The sequence below is a fragment of the Octopus sinensis genome, linkage group LG23, assembly GCF_006345805.1.
Source record: "Octopus sinensis linkage group LG23, ASM634580v1, whole genome shotgun sequence".
Lineage (NCBI taxonomy): Eukaryota > Metazoa > Mollusca > Cephalopoda > Octopoda > Octopodidae > Octopus > Octopus sinensis.
This window is the reverse complement of record NC_043019.1, coordinates 18,739,332-18,756,925: the sequence shown is the minus strand read 5'-3', so window position 1 is coordinate 18,756,925 and position 17,594 is coordinate 18,739,332. Positions and strand designations below refer to the sequence as shown.

Genomic DNA, 17,594 nt, shown 5'->3' with positions numbered 1-17,594 from the left:
GAGAGAGAGAGAGAGGAGTTAAGAAAAATTGGAAAATATATTAAAAATAACAATAATAATAAAATTGAGATCTTATTAAATTAAAAATCCTTATTTTGCTTCTGCAATTCTGAGTTCAGTTTTGTTGGTCAACTGTGAATGATTCGTTGTCACTTGGACTTATTCACACAGAAACGGTTTATACATTCATTTGTGTTTGGAAAGGTATTGCTGCATATTCTTCAGGATAAATTTATAGAATATTTTATGTACTTTCACAGTTTCCTGAATTAACTTGTTATTTCAATTTTCTAATTAGTTGCTGTTAAGTAAGACTCTCAAAAAACTTTTGAGATTTATTAAGCTAAATGCCATAAGTTTCAAAACAAGAGTTTTGTGCTTGTTTCCAGGTGACATTTCCCTTCATGGCTGCCTTCCAGCCCACTTCTCCCTCAGAAGAATGTAACCTTGAGGCTTACTTGAGAGTTTGATATTCATTAGATAACATAGTTCAAATTCAGTAAGTTTCACTATATTAAACTGATCAATAAGGAAGATACAAATTGGTAACTTAATGCAATTATCACAGTTGCATCTTCTCTGGCTAAGTGAATCCTAACTTCTGTAGATTGGTTCTGAGGCTGTTTGTTACATCATCAATTCTCTAATGATCACAGCTATAACTTTAAAGCTATAGACTAGCTCATGTGATATCTCTCTATTTCTCATTAGTTTGGCATAAATGTAGGTTTTTGTTCTTTTTTTTTTCTATGATCTTTCACAATATGCTAATGTCTGTTGATTTCTGCTGTGCACAATTTCTTTTGTGCATCCCAGAGCCTTATGTCTGCTCTGTACAGAGATTTTGACATTCTTCGGGTATTCTTTTATATTTTCAACAAATTTGTCCTCCATATCACAGCAACTTCTTATAATATGTCAGGCTTCAGCATTATCTTCTCTGTAAATTACATTGGTTGCTATGTCAGGCCTCACATGTAATTCTGTGATGACAGCTACTTAAGGTATGGATCACGTCTTCAATGTTAATTCCACAGAGTTTGCATTGATTGTTTCATTTGATTGTTCCTTACTTGTGTCCCAATCCTTTTGTGTATCAGATGTCTTGTTGCTTCTTGTTCAATGATTATAAAGTCTTACCCTTCAGCATGAAGGCAAATATATTGGTTGCTGAACTGAGACAGTCTACCCTGATTGTTTGAATCTGAAGCTTCCTGATAACATAGCTATGCTTGACTTAGTGGAATGGAGTGGAACCCAGACCACCCTGATTGCAAAGTTAACTTTTAACCACACAGCTATGCATGTATGTAAGTGGCCCAATCAAGAAATCTTGGGACCATTGCTCTGCTAATGGAACCAAAGCTTGCAGAGTGGAGCTTCTTGGCACCAATTGACCTTGTTGTGCAGACACTCTAAGTTAAAATGTTCTCACTCGCTTCTGTTGTTTGTGGCATCGCTTGGAAGTAAAGTGTGTTGAGTTTGGTTGTCTTGAAAAGAAAACCAGGTTCCAGCTGTGCAGCTTCTCCTTTTGTCAAGGAAGATGAAGACATTTTGAAAATGGTCATAACAGGTGACAAATCATGGGTCTGTGGCTATGACCCCAAAATCAAGGCTCAGTCTTTGCAATGGAAGACACCCAACAAGATTTCAAGATGCCAAGCTAATCCAAGAAAATCAGACAAGGCAGCTGCTTGCTATTCCTAGCATGGAATTCCAGGAATGCTTCCTTCAATGGATAAAGTGTGTGGCTTTGGAAGAGGAATATTTTGAAGGAGATTAAATGCTAAATTGATTTGTGCTGTAATTATCTTTTGGCAACATCTGTCCTGATATTTTGGGATCAGACATCGCATATAAATGTTTTGGCTCATCCCAGAAATAATGGTGAATTTTTTATACTTCTTTTATTTTTCAAATTTTATTTTTCAAAATTAAGATAAGCAAAGTTCTTTTTTAATCTAAAATATTCTCTCCTTCATTTTCTACAGTGCTCTTCCATCTGTCTGGTAGACTTACAAGGCCCCTCTTCCAAAATTCCCTTGTCTGTGATGAAAAATATTCCTCCAGTACTGTTCTGACCTTGTCTACAAAACTCATATTTTTTCCATCCAAATGATTTTGAAGACTGCGGAATAAATGCTAATCAGATGGGGCAATGTCTGGCAAATATGGTGGGTGGGGCATCGTTTCCCATTCAACCTGCTCCAGCCTTTGGAATGTCATCCTTGCTGTATGTGGCTAAGCATTATCCTGATGGAAGAACACCTTTTGCCTTGAAACCAAAGATGGTCATTTTTCTTTTAGCGCTGACTTAAGCCTCTCAAGCTGCTCACTGTAGATCTCCTTTGTTATCATTTGGTTTGGATTTAAAAGTTCAAAGTCGACTAAGCCTTTCATATCCTACCAAACAGATAACAACACCTTATGTGGGGGGAAGGCCTTCTTTAGCCCGGGGTACCAGTGTTTCTCCTTTCCCTACTCACTATCTTCAGTGCATGACATTTTTATAGAGAACCCATTTCTCGTCACCAGTCACTATTTGGTCCCAAAAAGGTTCATTCGTGAGATGTAACAGCAAAGAAGAGCACACATTCACCTTCTACACGCAATTAAAGTCGGAAAGTTTGTGAGGAACCCACTGATCCAATTTGCTGACTTTTCCGATGGCATGCAGGTGTTGATGAATGGTTGAATGACCAAATCCAAACTTCTCTGCTAGTTCCTCAACAGTTACAATTGAATTTTCTTCCACCAGGGTTTGTAGGATGTCCTTGTCAAGCTCTACAGATCTTCCAGGATGTAGCTCGTCTTCTAGGCTTTGAATTTCTGGAACCACCATTGACACTGGCTTACACTTATTGTCCGATCCCCTTATACCACATTAATATTCCTCACACTTTCCATTGTATTTTTGCCTTTATCAAATTCATAAAGCAAAATATGCTGAATATGCTCCTTTGTCACTTCCATTACAGTTTTGAAAAAAATGACAGTTAAAACTGAACTGCACTCTTCAAAACTTGCACTAAGAATAAGTACAAAGTAAAATTACTGCTTTTATAGCAAGTTGATGCAGGTGGTTTATCCCATCACCCTTCTGACTTTTAGTTCTTGCAATAGAAAAAACTGCATTATTTATGGGATGATTAAATATGCAGGGTATCGGCAAAAATAATCCCTTATTTCAAACAGATAAGACATGTAAATTTATTGTAATACTCTTTCACAGTTAGTAGTTTTGGATACAGGATTTCATTCAGTTTCATGTAGTAGAGGTTAGCATTAAAGGCACTCAATATGTGCCCCTCAGAAAACATCGATGCAATAGTCCAGTTCAATCAAAACGCTCAGTAGCATATCGGGAGTTAGCATGCAAACTGCTTCAGTCTTCAAAATTTTTAGCATCTCCAGGGTTGCAAGGAGAGGTGATACGCAAACTGTGCTCTTTGCATACTTCCAAAGAAAGAAGTCACACAGTTAGGTCCAGTGACCTTTCAGGCCACTTGCCGAGCACCTGATGTCTAGCACAACCAATCCATCTGTTTGGCAAGTGCTTGGTGATAAATCCGACAGTCATCACCGTCAGCAGCTAGTTGTGGAAACATCCAATTGGTCAGCATCTCCAGATAACTTTGTCCAGTAACAGTTCCTCATTAAAAGAAGAAAAGGCCAAACACTGTCCTCTCTGATATGGCACAAAACACATTAACTTTTGGTCAGTCTCACTCAATTTCCTGGGCTGTGTGTGGAAATTCCAGCCCCCATATCGACTGTTATACCTATTGACTTTGTTGTACAATGAAACATTGCCTCAGCACTGGAAATGATTTTTTGCTCTCAGCAGGTTATCCTTATCCTCCATTCCTGGATTTTCTCACAAAATTCAAATCCCATTTCATTATCTTTCGGCTGAAGCTTTTCACTTGTGGCCGTTTGTAAGGGTGAAACTTTAGGCGTTTGGGTAGGATCTTGCAAATTTTATACTGACTTAAATTACTTTACATCTTTTTCCTTGTTTTCTTTATTACAGCAATTTTCTAGAAAACAACTTCAGGTAAGGACAATTTTGTTTTGATTTGTCAAGCTTAAAGTGCCTTACTTTTCTCTCTGCAATTGTTTTTCCTTGCAGTTTTTCCACTGTATCTATACTTCTGTAGGCCATTTACTCTCTATGGAGCCATTGACAATTTTTCTCCACTGTTCTTGAGATATACATACATATATATATTTATATAAAGTGCAGTGGTGGCTGTGTGGTAAGAAGCTTGCTTCCCAACCACATCGTTCCAGGTTCAGTCCCACTGTGACACCTTGGGCAAGTGTCTTCTACTATAGTCTCAGGCAGGCCAGAGCCTTGTGGAGGATTTGGTAGATGGAAACTGAAAGAAGCCTGCCATGCGTGTGTGTGTTTGGTCACCCCCTCCCAGACAACTGTTGTTGGTTTCTTCCTGTCTCCATAATTTAGCAATTCAGCAGAATGAGATCAATAAAATAAGTATTACGCTCAAAAACAAAAATGTTCGTTCCTTTGACTAAAAATTTTTTCAAGGTTGTGCCCCAGCATGGCCACCGTCTAATGACTGAAACAGGTAAAAGGTAAAAGCCATACAGACATCCATTTGTCTGAATGTTTTTGTAGTGTTCCCCACCCCCTCTGCCTGACAGCCAGTGCTGGTTTGTTTATGACCCTCTAACTTAGCAGTTTGGCAAGATAGACCAACAGAATAAGTATCAGATTTAAAACCCATAAGTTCTAGCATTGATTTGTTCAACTAAAAGCCTTCAAGGTGGTGCCCCAGCTTGGCCACAGTCCAGTAACTGAAACAAGTAAAATATGAAAGATAACAATGGGATATTTCTAAAGGGAATTGGGTTTATTTTATCCGACTTTGCACCAAATTTATTGGGGTTTGGAGCTAAAACAACATTGGACTCTAAATACTCTAAAGGAAAAAGCTAATCCTTGGCCAAAGCTAATTCTTTCTAATTCTCAGAGAATTATGTTTTTAATCCAATTTGGTATTTGCTGTAATAAAAGTTTAAAGCAACAAACTATCAACCTTGGCGTTTCTCAATGTTCTGTTAAAGGAGTGTTGGATTTTTCATAAACATGGCATAAAAAAATAACCAATGTCTCAAAGGAGTGAGTGTCATGGAGTTTAGTTACATCCCACAAACACTAAAGTTTTCCCCAAAATCCAGGGTTTTTATAATTGCTCAACTTGACTTTAAAGAATCGAAATCCCATAAAAATATTCTTTAACTAATTTTTAGAATTCCTATATGAGCAGTTATTTCAACCAATGGAAAAAACGACAATCATATTTCTTTGGCAATATGACATTACATCGTATTGCCAGCTACCACAAATTGGCGCTACTATTTGAAAATGGCTACATGCTACAGGAGGTTCTGTAATGGGTGCCAGATCCTTCCCGTTTCTTTGAAAAGAATATTCTTGACTTAATTTCAATAATTACCATCATTAAGCAAAGGGGCAGCAGATGTGGCTGTCTGGTTGAGAAGTTTGCTTCCTAACCAAATGGCTTCAGTCCTACATATGTGATAGCTTGGGCAAGTGTCTTCTACTATAGCCCCAGGCCTTAACATCCATGTTCCATGCTAGCATGGATTGGACACATTGGCAGGAACTGCTTTAGCATGGTTTACATGGTCAGATGCTTTTCCTAATGCCATCCACTGCACTCACTGCCTATGGTACTGGCTACATTTTTGTGTCAAAACCAGCTTGTAAGATCATGAAACACGAGAATATGGGGAGGGTTTTATACAAAGAGATGAGGGTCAAGGTATGAGGGAAGGGTGGGAGTGGGGTATTTGAAAGGGAGAGAAAAAATCAGTAATGGCTGCAGAGGGATAAATAAGGGTAATAAGGTTGATGAGGTGGGGCCCTCGGTGTGCAAGGTGTGTAGAAATGGAAGGGGCAAAAAATATGGGACAACAGGCATGCAACAGCTGTAAATACTGCAAGGAATTTACCTATGTCTTAACGACTTTACCAGTTTGACGTCAAACATATTATCCTAATACAGAAATTAAAACAAAATATAAAAAGAAAAGCCGTTAGAAAACCGATTATAGCAGCAACTCCATCAAAGAATATCTGAAGAAGGAATTTTATTCTGAAATATATGAGACTATGGATGACTAAATTACAACAGGTATACTCAGCCCATTATGTGCATCAGGAATATATTGTAATGTACCTGCGCATATGTCTGAATGCAGAGTCAACAGATGAGATCCAAAGATTTTCAGCATAGAAAACACTTTGTAGTGCTCAAAGGATTTGAACTTAGACTGTGATGTCTTTAGGAGGGACCATTTCCGTGGAGTAAAGAATGATTATAAGGGGAATCCAAGTGAGTAGATATGGAGGCAATTATGCAGATAAACAAAGAAAATATATATATATATATATGTGTAAACAGATATGCTTCTTCATGTGTATGTACATATGTGTATGTACATATGTGTATGTACATATGTGTATGTGTGTGTGTCATCATCATCATCATCATCATGTCTATCTTTCCGTGCTCACATGGAATGGACAGAATTTGCTGAAGCAGATTTTCTAAGGTTGGGCACCCTTCATGTTGCCAACCCTTGTCTGTTTCTAAGTAAGGTCATTTTTACACTTTTACCCTGTAGCCAGACATGTTTTCACAGAAAATTGGAGATGAAAGACATCATTTTTTATGACCGTAACATTCATTTGAACGATCATACGATAGTTGTGAAGGCAAGAAGGCAGTAACACACACACACACACACACTCACAGAGCTTTGGTTGGACCAAGGCTGTAGTAGAAGACACTCACCCTAAGTGCCATGCAGTGGAACTGAACCTGGCACCATGTGTTTGGGAGGGAAGCTTCTTTCCCCAAACCATTATCTGTGGTTTTGTATGTGTATAGATATATATATATGTGGAGGCGCAATGGTCCAGTGGTTAAGGCAGCGGACTCGCAGTTGTAGGATCGCAGTTTTGATTCCCAGACCGGGCGTTGTGAGTGTTTATTGAGCAAAAACACCTAAAAGCTCCACGAGGCTCCGGCAGGGGATGGTGGTGATCCCTGCTGAACTCTTTCACCATTCTTTCTCCCACTCTTACTTCCTGTTTCTGTTGTACCTGTATTTCAAAGGGCTGGCCTTGTCACTCTCTATGTCACGCTGAATATCCCACGTGTCTGTGGAGTGCTCAGCCACTTACACGTTAATTTCACGAGCAGGCTGTTCCGTTGATTGGATCAACCGGAACCCTCGTCGTCGTAACCGACGGAGTGCTTCCAACAAAAAAAAAAAGATATATATGTATACTTGTGTGTGTGTGCCTATATACACTCATATGGACACACACACCTAGGAATATTTATGCTGATGCACAAATTCCAAAATGGTTTTAACTTTTTCTTTAATTCATTTCAGATTTTGCTTCAACCTTTGTCAGAAGGTAAGAATACAGTTTTACACCAGTTTTGTCCTATTACTAGCTCAGGTGGGAAAATGAATAGAAATTTAAAAATCTGGCTGTTGTTGGCCTAATAGCCTTTGATGGCTGAGTATCTCTCAGACAGATTAACACAAACATTACAATGCAAAACTGATTATATTCATGTAACTTGACCCTTTAGGATTATCTGGCCAAAATATTCTCTTGTTTTATGTTCAAACTGACCGAATCTTGCCTCTCACACCTACCCTGCAATGTCATTCTAAAAATAAACAATCACATCATTGAAGTCTCAAAGCTATGAGATAGTGCATGGTTAATCCAAAACAATGTGGATAAATAAGGATTACGTGTTTGACGGAATAATCGGCATGCTAATTGCACTTCCAACCATTCGAGCGTGATCGTTGCCAGCATCGCCTTACCAACACAAGTGCTGGTGGCACGTGAGAAACAACATTTGAGCGTAGTCGTTGCCAGTGTCGCCGGACTAGCTCCTGTGCAGGTGGAACATAAAAAAACACCTTTTGAGCGTGGTCATTGCCAGAACCGCCTGACTAGCCCATGTGCCAGTGGCATGTAAAATCACCCACTACATTCTCAGAGTGGTTGGCATTAGGAAGGGCATCTAGCTGTAGAAATTCTGCCAGATCAAGATTGGAACTTGGTGCAGCCATCTGGTTCACAGTCCTCAGTCAAACCATCCAACCCATGCCAGCATGGAAAGTGGATGTTAAACGATGATGATGATGATGTTTCATTTCTTTGCAGCCTCCATATGTCGCCTGTTTGCAATGTCGTTGTTGTGCCACCAAAGCAATAGCAATTTTGTGTAGACAAGCCTCATACAATCTCCTCCTCCTTTGTGCCGAGAGAGAATCCTTCCGTTGCCAGCAGACACCATTCTTTCTTTGACTTTTCCTGCTTCCAGTCTTACTCCTGCTTTTATTTTAGAGCTCTCACCTGCACTGCTAATTAGGAATGTTGATTATCACAATCTCACCTGGCATATGAAGGCTATGGAAAGACACCTTCCTTCCAGACAAATCCAGTGGAGATTTTTCAGCTTTAACTTGTTTCAGTTATTTGACTGCAGCCATGAAGTGTTTCGTCAAAGAAATTGGTCCTGGGAATTATCTTTAAGTCTGCTACTTATTTCACCAGTTTCTTTGACCAAATCTCTAAGTTAATGGAACATAAACAAACCAACATCTGTTGTCAAGCAATGGAGTATGTGTGGAGGGCTAACACAAATAAAAAAGATACACACACAATAGGCTTCTTCACATTTTCATCTACCAACCCAGGGTGCCATGCAGTGGGACTGAACCTGAAACCATGTGGTTGTGAAGTGAGGATCTTAATTACAATACATTGAACAATGTAGTATTGGGATGGTCACAGCTGGATTACCATTTGATTATTGGTTTACTGACTCACAGGTAACCTTGGGCTAAACAATAACAGAAAAAAAGCCCACCTGGCCAAACACCTGGGAGTTTTAATTATCCATAGGAATGGAATGGTCTTCCAGTTTCCAGTAAGAAACTTCATCAACCAACTCTGTCTGGAGAGAGGATGTTCCTCATTGAGTCCCTGAATGCAGGATTCCAATAAGTGACGTGATTAGTTGTAGCAGAATGGAGGCCAGGCACCGTAACCACATGTCACTGCATCCACCATTTGTTGGTGATTCTTTACTAATGCTGGTGGATGACCCCTCTGCACTATTCAGATGGCAACCCTCCAGCCCATCGGTTTGTTTAGGTAGACTTTGCTGGTGAAGGTTTTCATGAGGTTGGAGTTCAAATCATATCTCAACCTCTTTTAGTCATCTTTTATGATCTGTAGGGGAAACATTGGGTCTATTCTTTGACTTGTCAGTCCTCACACAGCACTAGAGCAATGTGAAATGAAGTGTTTTGCTCAGGAACCCAGCATGCTGCCCAATCCAGGAATTGAACCATGGTCACCAGATTGTAAGTGTAACACCGTAACCATTAGGCCATGATGTGACTGAGACTGGTGAATCTGTGCAAACTTAACCAGACGAAGCAACACAATCACCATTCATTGTTGCCAATGTGTATCCCTCTTTTATATTTTAGTCCCAAGTGAGGATACAACTTCGAAGCCCCAAAATGGTTCCCATGGTGATGGCATTGTATCAAGTACAAATGGAAGAAAAGGACGAGCAACTAGCAAAGAAAGAACTAAATCTGACAAAAGCAACTCAAGAATAACCACACAAGAAACCCCTGCAGGAGATGGAGGTAAGGAAGATGACATTATTCAACAGACTTCTGGTGGGAGGATCAGACAATGAAAACACTGATTGGCTTGGGGAACTAGCTAAATGGACTAACGATGCTCAATATGTGTGTGTGTGTGTATACGAGAGATTTTAATGATTTCAATAATTTATATTATGACTTTTATCATTTGTATTCTTATCTTATATGTATTGAATTATAATGTCTATATGTATGCTATTAAGATTCTCATTTTGTTGAATGAATAAATAATCCAACATTCTAATATCCGAAAGCTGATGAACAAACTAAATTTGTTTCTCCATTTTCTTAATTGTATTATAAACTAGCAGCATAACCCAGCATTGCCCGGGTATGTAAGAGCCCCTAGTAGGCAACGACTAATCCCAATCTAGTCCTTTCCCTCTAGGGAATGAAGGCGCATGTGTAGGTTGCAATGTCTTCTCTTCACTCCCAAATAACTATCAAACAGCTATCGATAATTCAACCCAACCAATTCCTACCAGGAAGAAATTACATTCGAGACTTTACCCCCAACATCGATTGCAAATTGCGAAAACTACAACAGAAAATGTGTTGCATATAAAAAGCTTAGATTCTCGACCCCATGTCGAATTTATCAATTTTTTCAGAACTGGGGAACTTTTCAAAATTTTCGCTCCGTTACTTTTGAATTATGACATTGGGCTATGTGTGTGTCAAGTTTCATCAGAATCGGTTGAAAGCCGTGGTCAGGGTGAGGGTACAACCTGACAGACACACAGACAGACAAACTGCCGTTTATATATAGAGAGATTAACGGTAAAATATTTCTTTACCTTCACTCATTTAATACAATAAGTTAATTGCATTGCAATTAAAAACATTTATGTATTAAGAATTTGGGTACTTTACCAACAGTATATTGGATAAATACTATCCCTTAGTGGGTTGCACCCATAACCCCTAACTTACTTTGTGTTATATATATATACATATATATCTTTTTGTGGTTATCTCTACAGGCTTTCTTATAGAAATTATCACTGACACTGATTAGTTATGGCATCCCATATTCATTGCAACACCCAGCATCTTACCCATCCATTAGCTCCATCGACAACAAAAATTACATTTCTAAAGTCTGTCTTCAAATATCTTTTTTGCCCCCATCACACTCTTTCTTCTTTTTCTACTTTATTTAAAGGAGGCAATTTTGCAAAATTTATGACTTTGCCTATTTCTTTTGGGCAAAGTTTTTTCCTTTGTATGTTAGAGATTCCTGCTTCTTCAAAGATTTCCTGGCTGGTTAACCCACACTTTCCTTGCAGATAATTCTTTTGAGTTTTCTCTTATCTCTATTAGTGATGTTCTTGAGACCCAACATCTGCCGTATTCTTTCTCTCTCAATGTTTTGTAACTGTTTTTTTTTTTCTTTCTTTTTTTGCTCTGTTATCTCTGTTTAACTTTTTAGTAACTGCAATTGTTGTATTCCCTTCTCCCAGTAGTTTCACCATTTCTTTCTTCTCCTTTGATTTTATATCTTTACTTCAACCGATTTCGATATTTCCTGTATCTGAAATTAAGGAAGAACATTTCAAAATGGGGACACCCTGTAAAAGTATGTTTTTCTTCCTCTCTGCTCTAAATATACAGATTTAGACAAAAAGTACACGAGACATGGCATACGTAATCCTACACATCCTGTAAAAATCTCAAGACAATCGGACAAGGGGTTTTGATTTTATTGAGGAATGATTGACCTGCATAATAAAAGGAAACATAGTGAACATGTACATACACACACATACACATCTACACACTTACATACATAAATGCTCACATACATACATATATGCATACATGCACATTTACACATATACATACATGCATATACATACATAAACACAAATATATCATGAACTAACTGTTACTTTCTCAGATGCAACACAAAGTTTTCTCAGTGAACAGGTCGTGGTTTCAAAGTGACAAAAATATTTTGACACAATAGAAAATTTAAAAGTTGAAGTGAAACGGTTTTTGTGTGTTCCTGGATGGTTTACAAACGTCTTCCATGCTGCAATCTTTCTATTGTCAACAGGACATTTGATACCACAATGACAATTACTCTTACTCTTTTACTTGTTTCATTTGACTGCGGCCATGCTGGAGCACCGCCTTTAATCGAGCAACTCGACCCCGGGACTTATATTTGTCTGTGAGTATGTGTGTAAGTGTATGAGTCTGTATGTGTCTCATAGTGTGTGTGTCTTTCTGCGTTAGGTACGTTATTAAACACACATGTACACATATACATATGTTATTAAACACACACACACACCCATCTACACGTATACATATGTGACGATGACGTCACATTTTGTATGTAACTGTGTATCAGTCTGTGAATGTATGTGTATGAATATGTGTGTGTCTCACAGTGTGTGTGTCTTTCCGCATTAGGTACATTATTAAACACGCTATATGCAGGTGAGGGCTGGTCAGTGTCAATACAAAATTTTATTTCCATTTCGATTAAGACAATATATGTCACAGTGATAATCTTTCTATTGTCAACAGGACATTTTATAAGACGATGACAACATCACATTTTATATATAACTGTGTATCTGTCTGTGAGTGTATGAATATGTCTCATAGTGTGTGTGTGTCTTTCTTCATTAGGTACGCTATTAAATACACACACATCTACACATATATATATATATATACGTATGTAACAACTGACATGCGTGAATGTATGTCTCTGTGGCTATCTTAGTATACGCATGTGAGTGTATCTCAGGAACATTTTATACCACAACAACAATGATGACAACGTCACATTTTGTGTATGAGCATATATCTGTCTAAGTATATGAGTGTGTGTGTTTCCACGTTATGTAAGTTATTAAACACCCACACATCTACACATGTGACGACTGACATGCCTGAATGTATGTACATGAGTTCTAGAAGTGAAACTCTTGGAGAAAAAAAGCAATGAGGTGGAAAGGTTCAAAGTATATATAAAAATATGCACTTACCGTTCCATTACCAGTTAATAATTATTGCAGCAGTTGCAAGATATTCACAATTACATATTTACCCTTACATTAAGACATTTATCCTATATATATATATATATAAAATAATAATTATTTGAGGGAATATTATTCCTAACTTACAGGGAAAAATTCAATTTAGAAATACCAAATCAAATTTCAGAAAATATATATATAAAAATTAGGAAAAACCACCTTTTATCAATTCAAAATGAACAATTAAATTACACCATCTAGAAAATTACATATAATAGAAATATTAAAAATAAAATAACAATAATATACCGATGATTAAGTAAATTGCAAAATAATAATAAAAACGTATATATTTGGTATATATATATATATATATATATACATACATACATACCAAATTATCTCTCTCTCTTTATTATATATATATATATATATATAATGTTTGTGTTACTGTTATTCTCCTTGTCCTGTCTTTTACTGTTTTTATTTGTATTGTTTTTACTGTCCTGTTTTTGTTACCATTTTTTACCCCTCTGCAAAAAATCTCAAATTTTATTTAATTTGCTTTTGCGGGAAGGAATGTTTCAACGAAGTCGTGTCTCGCCTTTACCTTCGAAACACGGAGTAGATGAAACAGAGGCGGCTGAAGAAGGGGAATTTTCCTTGTGTTGTATGTCTTTTACTCTGTTTTTTCATTGTTTAAAAAAATGTCCGTTTCATTGGTTTTGTTTTTATGTTTTCGTTTCTCATTGTGTCCGACGTTTTTGGTGTCCTGTACCCATATATGCATGTATATATACATATAGATGTAGGTACGTACATACATGTATGTATGCATATGTTTTATTTATTATTTTGTTATTATATATATATATAATTCTTTGCCTCTCTGAAATAATTACTGTGGCATTTACTGTTAAGTTAGCAGTTCTGTACATGTGCTTCTATTTCTTTCATTTGCTTCTATTTTGTGAATTTACACTTCATATAAAAATACAGACATACTATATGCAAACCACATGGGAAGCCATTATGCTTTATTTCTTCAAGTAATTCATTACCACATATTCTCGTGTGATTGCATAGGCTCACTTCAGGTTTCTTATTCTGCATCCACATCAGCAATCCAAGGTCAACCTTTTGCCTTCTGCAACATTTCAACAGTTCACTTCCCCATTGCCGTCTCCCATTGCAGCCCATTTCCAGGATGTACCCATTTACATACAATATCTCCATTACACCTCCACTCATTTAACTGTCAACCATACAAAGGGTAGTGTTAGACACAGCACTGACCACCTCAAGAGCGAACATATTCACTGACAGCTTTTCAGTGGGTTAAAAAAATACATACCCCCTCCCACTCCCAATTTTCCATGATAGGTTACGGCATGGAATACTCCAAATGGACGTATTTCATGTCACTCAGTTGAATTAGACCATCATTTACTCCAATCCACAGATGTTTTGTCATCAATGCTACACTTTCCCATATCACCTGTTTCAACATAACTGTAATATATAATATACTAGCAGCATAGCCCGGCGTTGCCCGGGTATGTAAGAAACTTTGTCGATAAGCAATGCCCTTTACCTTTTTACCCTTTTTTGTACTCATTGAACCGTTATTTTGTTTTTTATAAGCGTTAAAATGTGTACAATAAGATACAAATAAGATGATGATTTATCTTTGAAAGCAGATACCCCATTGGAACAGTAGAAATATTGGATAAATTACCAAGGCATTAAGGCATTCAAGGCACCGTTACCTTGCATGCATGAAGAAGTAGGGAAAATCTATGCGAACTTTCAAAAAATATCGCAGAAAAATCGGTTTGCTATGTGTGCCACATATGATGTAATTAACCGATTTTTTCCAGTAATAACATATCCTATTGGAATCAAAAGGGCCATATAGCTCGTTGGAGCAGACATGATGCTCGCTGTGAATTTCAAAAAAAATTCCTGCCAATTTGTTAAAGATATTGTCGAAAATATGTCATCTTGAATTTGAACACGATTTCCCAAAATGGGATTTTTTCTGATGGTAAGGTATTGCATGGAAAACTAACGTCAGAATTAAGTTCCTTAGGGTAACATTAAGCTTCACCATGAGTTTGGTGAAAATCTATTGCATGTTGCGAAACTGCAACGGAAAATGTGTTGCATATGATAAACTTAGATTCTGGACCCCATGTCGAATTTATCGATTTTTTTCAGAACTGGGGTAACTTTTCAAAATTTTCGCTGCATTAGTTTTGAATTATGACATTGGGCTATGTGTGTGTCAAGTTTCATCAGAATCGGTTGAAAGCCGTGGTCAGGGTGAGGGTACAACCTGACAAACACACAGACACACAGACAGACAACTTGCCTTTTATATATATAGAGAAGAGATGTATAAATGGATGAATGAATTATCCTTTGTTTACTGTTAACATGGAAAATTCAATAAACAGTTACCAGGGTAGCGAAATTCACGCAAGTAACAAAGATGTAGCGACCTATTCAAAGGTAGAAACTCTGGGTTAATGTGCAGTTATTTGTGTAGTATAAGTAAATAAATGGAGTTGAAATCAGATGCTATTCAAATTCTCATTGGCACATCCTCTTCCCAGTTATCTAAGAGAATTTCCAATCATTATTTATCATTTAGGGATAGCAGTAAATGTAATAGCACAGGGCTAAGTAAATTGGTTTGGTATCTTAAAGACAACAATAAGGATTTTAAGTTAGATTGGTTCATCCTGTCCATCTCTTTCCCTTATGACAAGGGCAAAGGATTTTGTAACATTTGCAACTCTGAACTCTTCCATATTCTCTTCTCTAAGAATCACCTTGTTAACACACTTATAGACCTATCTTACAAATGTAAGCACTGGCAGAAACATACCTTTAGCTCATATAAGTGATTTTTGCCAGTCTTTATAGTTTGAACATTTAGTTTAACTTGCACTTTACTTCAATAGAGAAATCTACTTCTAAGCCTTTGAACATTTTTTCAACCAACGTATCCCTCTTTATTTGTTCTCTACTTATTATTTCTTTAACCCTTCTCTTCTTAGGGTCTGCTAACGTCTACTAACGTTTTTTTTAAATACTTAATAGCGTTCTGTTTATCATTTAGGCAGTCATCAAAATTGTTATAATGTCTTGTTGTTGAGATAGGCTCTCTTTCTTTCCTGATGAGAAGATTACATTTTTACCATTTATTTACTATATATATATATATATATATATATATATATATATATATATATTTATGTATATATTTATGTATATATATGTATGTATACCTACATACACACACAAGCTATACCATTTTAATCCTAAGCAATGCCAGGTATCTCTGCAAGTTATAAATCTGATAATTTTAAATGTGAAGCAAGGTCAGTGCTAGGAAGTGCAGGGCCCAATCAGAGAATTGTCAAGTGGGGCCCCTCTGCTCTACAGAAGCTGAAGACTAATAGTTTATGCTTGATGGACTACCCTAGTCCTAACCAAAAAGCATTGAGGGCTTCATGTACTAAAAATTAATCCTAGCATTCTCTGTTGAAGCTTGTGCATAGGGCCCTCTCTTGGCTTGAGGCCCAATTTGAACAAATCTGCCTTACTGACTTAAAACCGGTCCTGGTACTATGAGGGGCGGGGGGAACTTGTTGGAGACATCACTTCTGTTTCTAAAGTTGAATAAATAATTCAGGCAGGAATTACAAACTTTATGCATTACAACAACCTCATACACTCTCGGTTTTTATTGACAACAATAATCTCAGAATTAACCTTCTTCTTTATGCATTGATGGTTAGAAGGATGAGGGGTACCGTCTGGTATGTCATACAATGTAGAAAATGCCATCCTTAATCTCTAATATAAATTGGACATGGGCGATCGTTGCATTCTTTTTTGTCTTGAGGTTCACAGCCAAACGGCTGGGTGGATTCGCGTGAAAAATGGCACACATGTGGAGACGGGTGCATGCATTGGAATGCAGTTTGTATTTTTTTCCTAACCCCGAGAAAAGCGATTAAAACTTTTTCTAATGGAATTTCCTTCTTTCTTCTGCCATTAAAACAACCAGTTGCTTAGGAGCTGTTTTCTGACGGGGTGGGGTCAGGAAATTTTCATATAGCTGGAGGTTCCAACTGAAACAGGGGACACGAAATGATAAGGTTGACAAACGCTGTTATAGATTATACCCAACAGAAAACGATCACAGCCCCATCATCCAAACAGACCGCTGGGGACCGAGCTTAGCTGCTAGTTTTATATAAACAATATTTCACTAAACCTTCTTCTGCACTCCCTGTTGGAGAGTATCCATACTAAGTACTGGGTTATGGATTAACAACTCAGTGATTATAATCTGTTGGCTATCTTTGTTAAATGGGTAAGATTATTGTAAATATATAAGAGAAAATAATTTGAAATTTAATGAAGTTCTTTATTCTATTTAACAGCAAAAAATTTCAAGAAGCAAAAGTGTCGAAAGAAAAATTCCAAAATTTCAAATTCTACAGAGGCTTTTGAAGAAATAACGAAAAGTCGTTCAGTTAACTGTCAGCCTGAAATTTCAGAGATTGAAACACAGTCAAAGAAGGCAAAAAATCAGGAAAGCAATTCTTTGAAATCTGTTCCAGAAAGTTTGGAAAGTGAAATGAAGGCTAAAATAGAATCTTTAACTGAATATAAATTTGAAGAAATGAATTCATCTAATATGATAATCAAAGAGAGAAGAGAAACTGTTTCTGAAAGAATTACAGAGCAAGATATAAAAGTTGACATATGTATGGATTTCAATGCAGATGTAATTAAAGACTG

The 17,594-nt window shown here is 37.1% G+C and overlaps 1 protein-coding gene across 1 annotated transcript in view; it reads left to right on the top strand.

Annotated features, from left to right (window-relative positions):
- The window catches only part of LOC115223708 (TPR and ankyrin repeat-containing protein 1-like), a 66,163-nt gene that overhangs the window by 12,424 nt on the left and 36,145 nt on the right, over positions 1 to 17,594 (top strand). Inside the window, exons 7-10 of the mRNA XM_029794384.2 lie at positions 4,034 to 4,057; positions 7,456 to 7,480; positions 9,589 to 9,753; positions 17,234 to 17,594. The exon at positions 17,234 to 17,594 is cut by the window's right edge and continues 347 nt beyond it. Of these exons, the coding sequence (XP_029650244.1) occupies positions 4,034 to 4,057; positions 7,456 to 7,480; positions 9,589 to 9,753; positions 17,234 to 17,594 (575 nt within the window). The remainder of the gene's footprint in view (positions 1 to 4,033; positions 4,058 to 7,455; positions 7,481 to 9,588; positions 9,754 to 17,233) is intronic.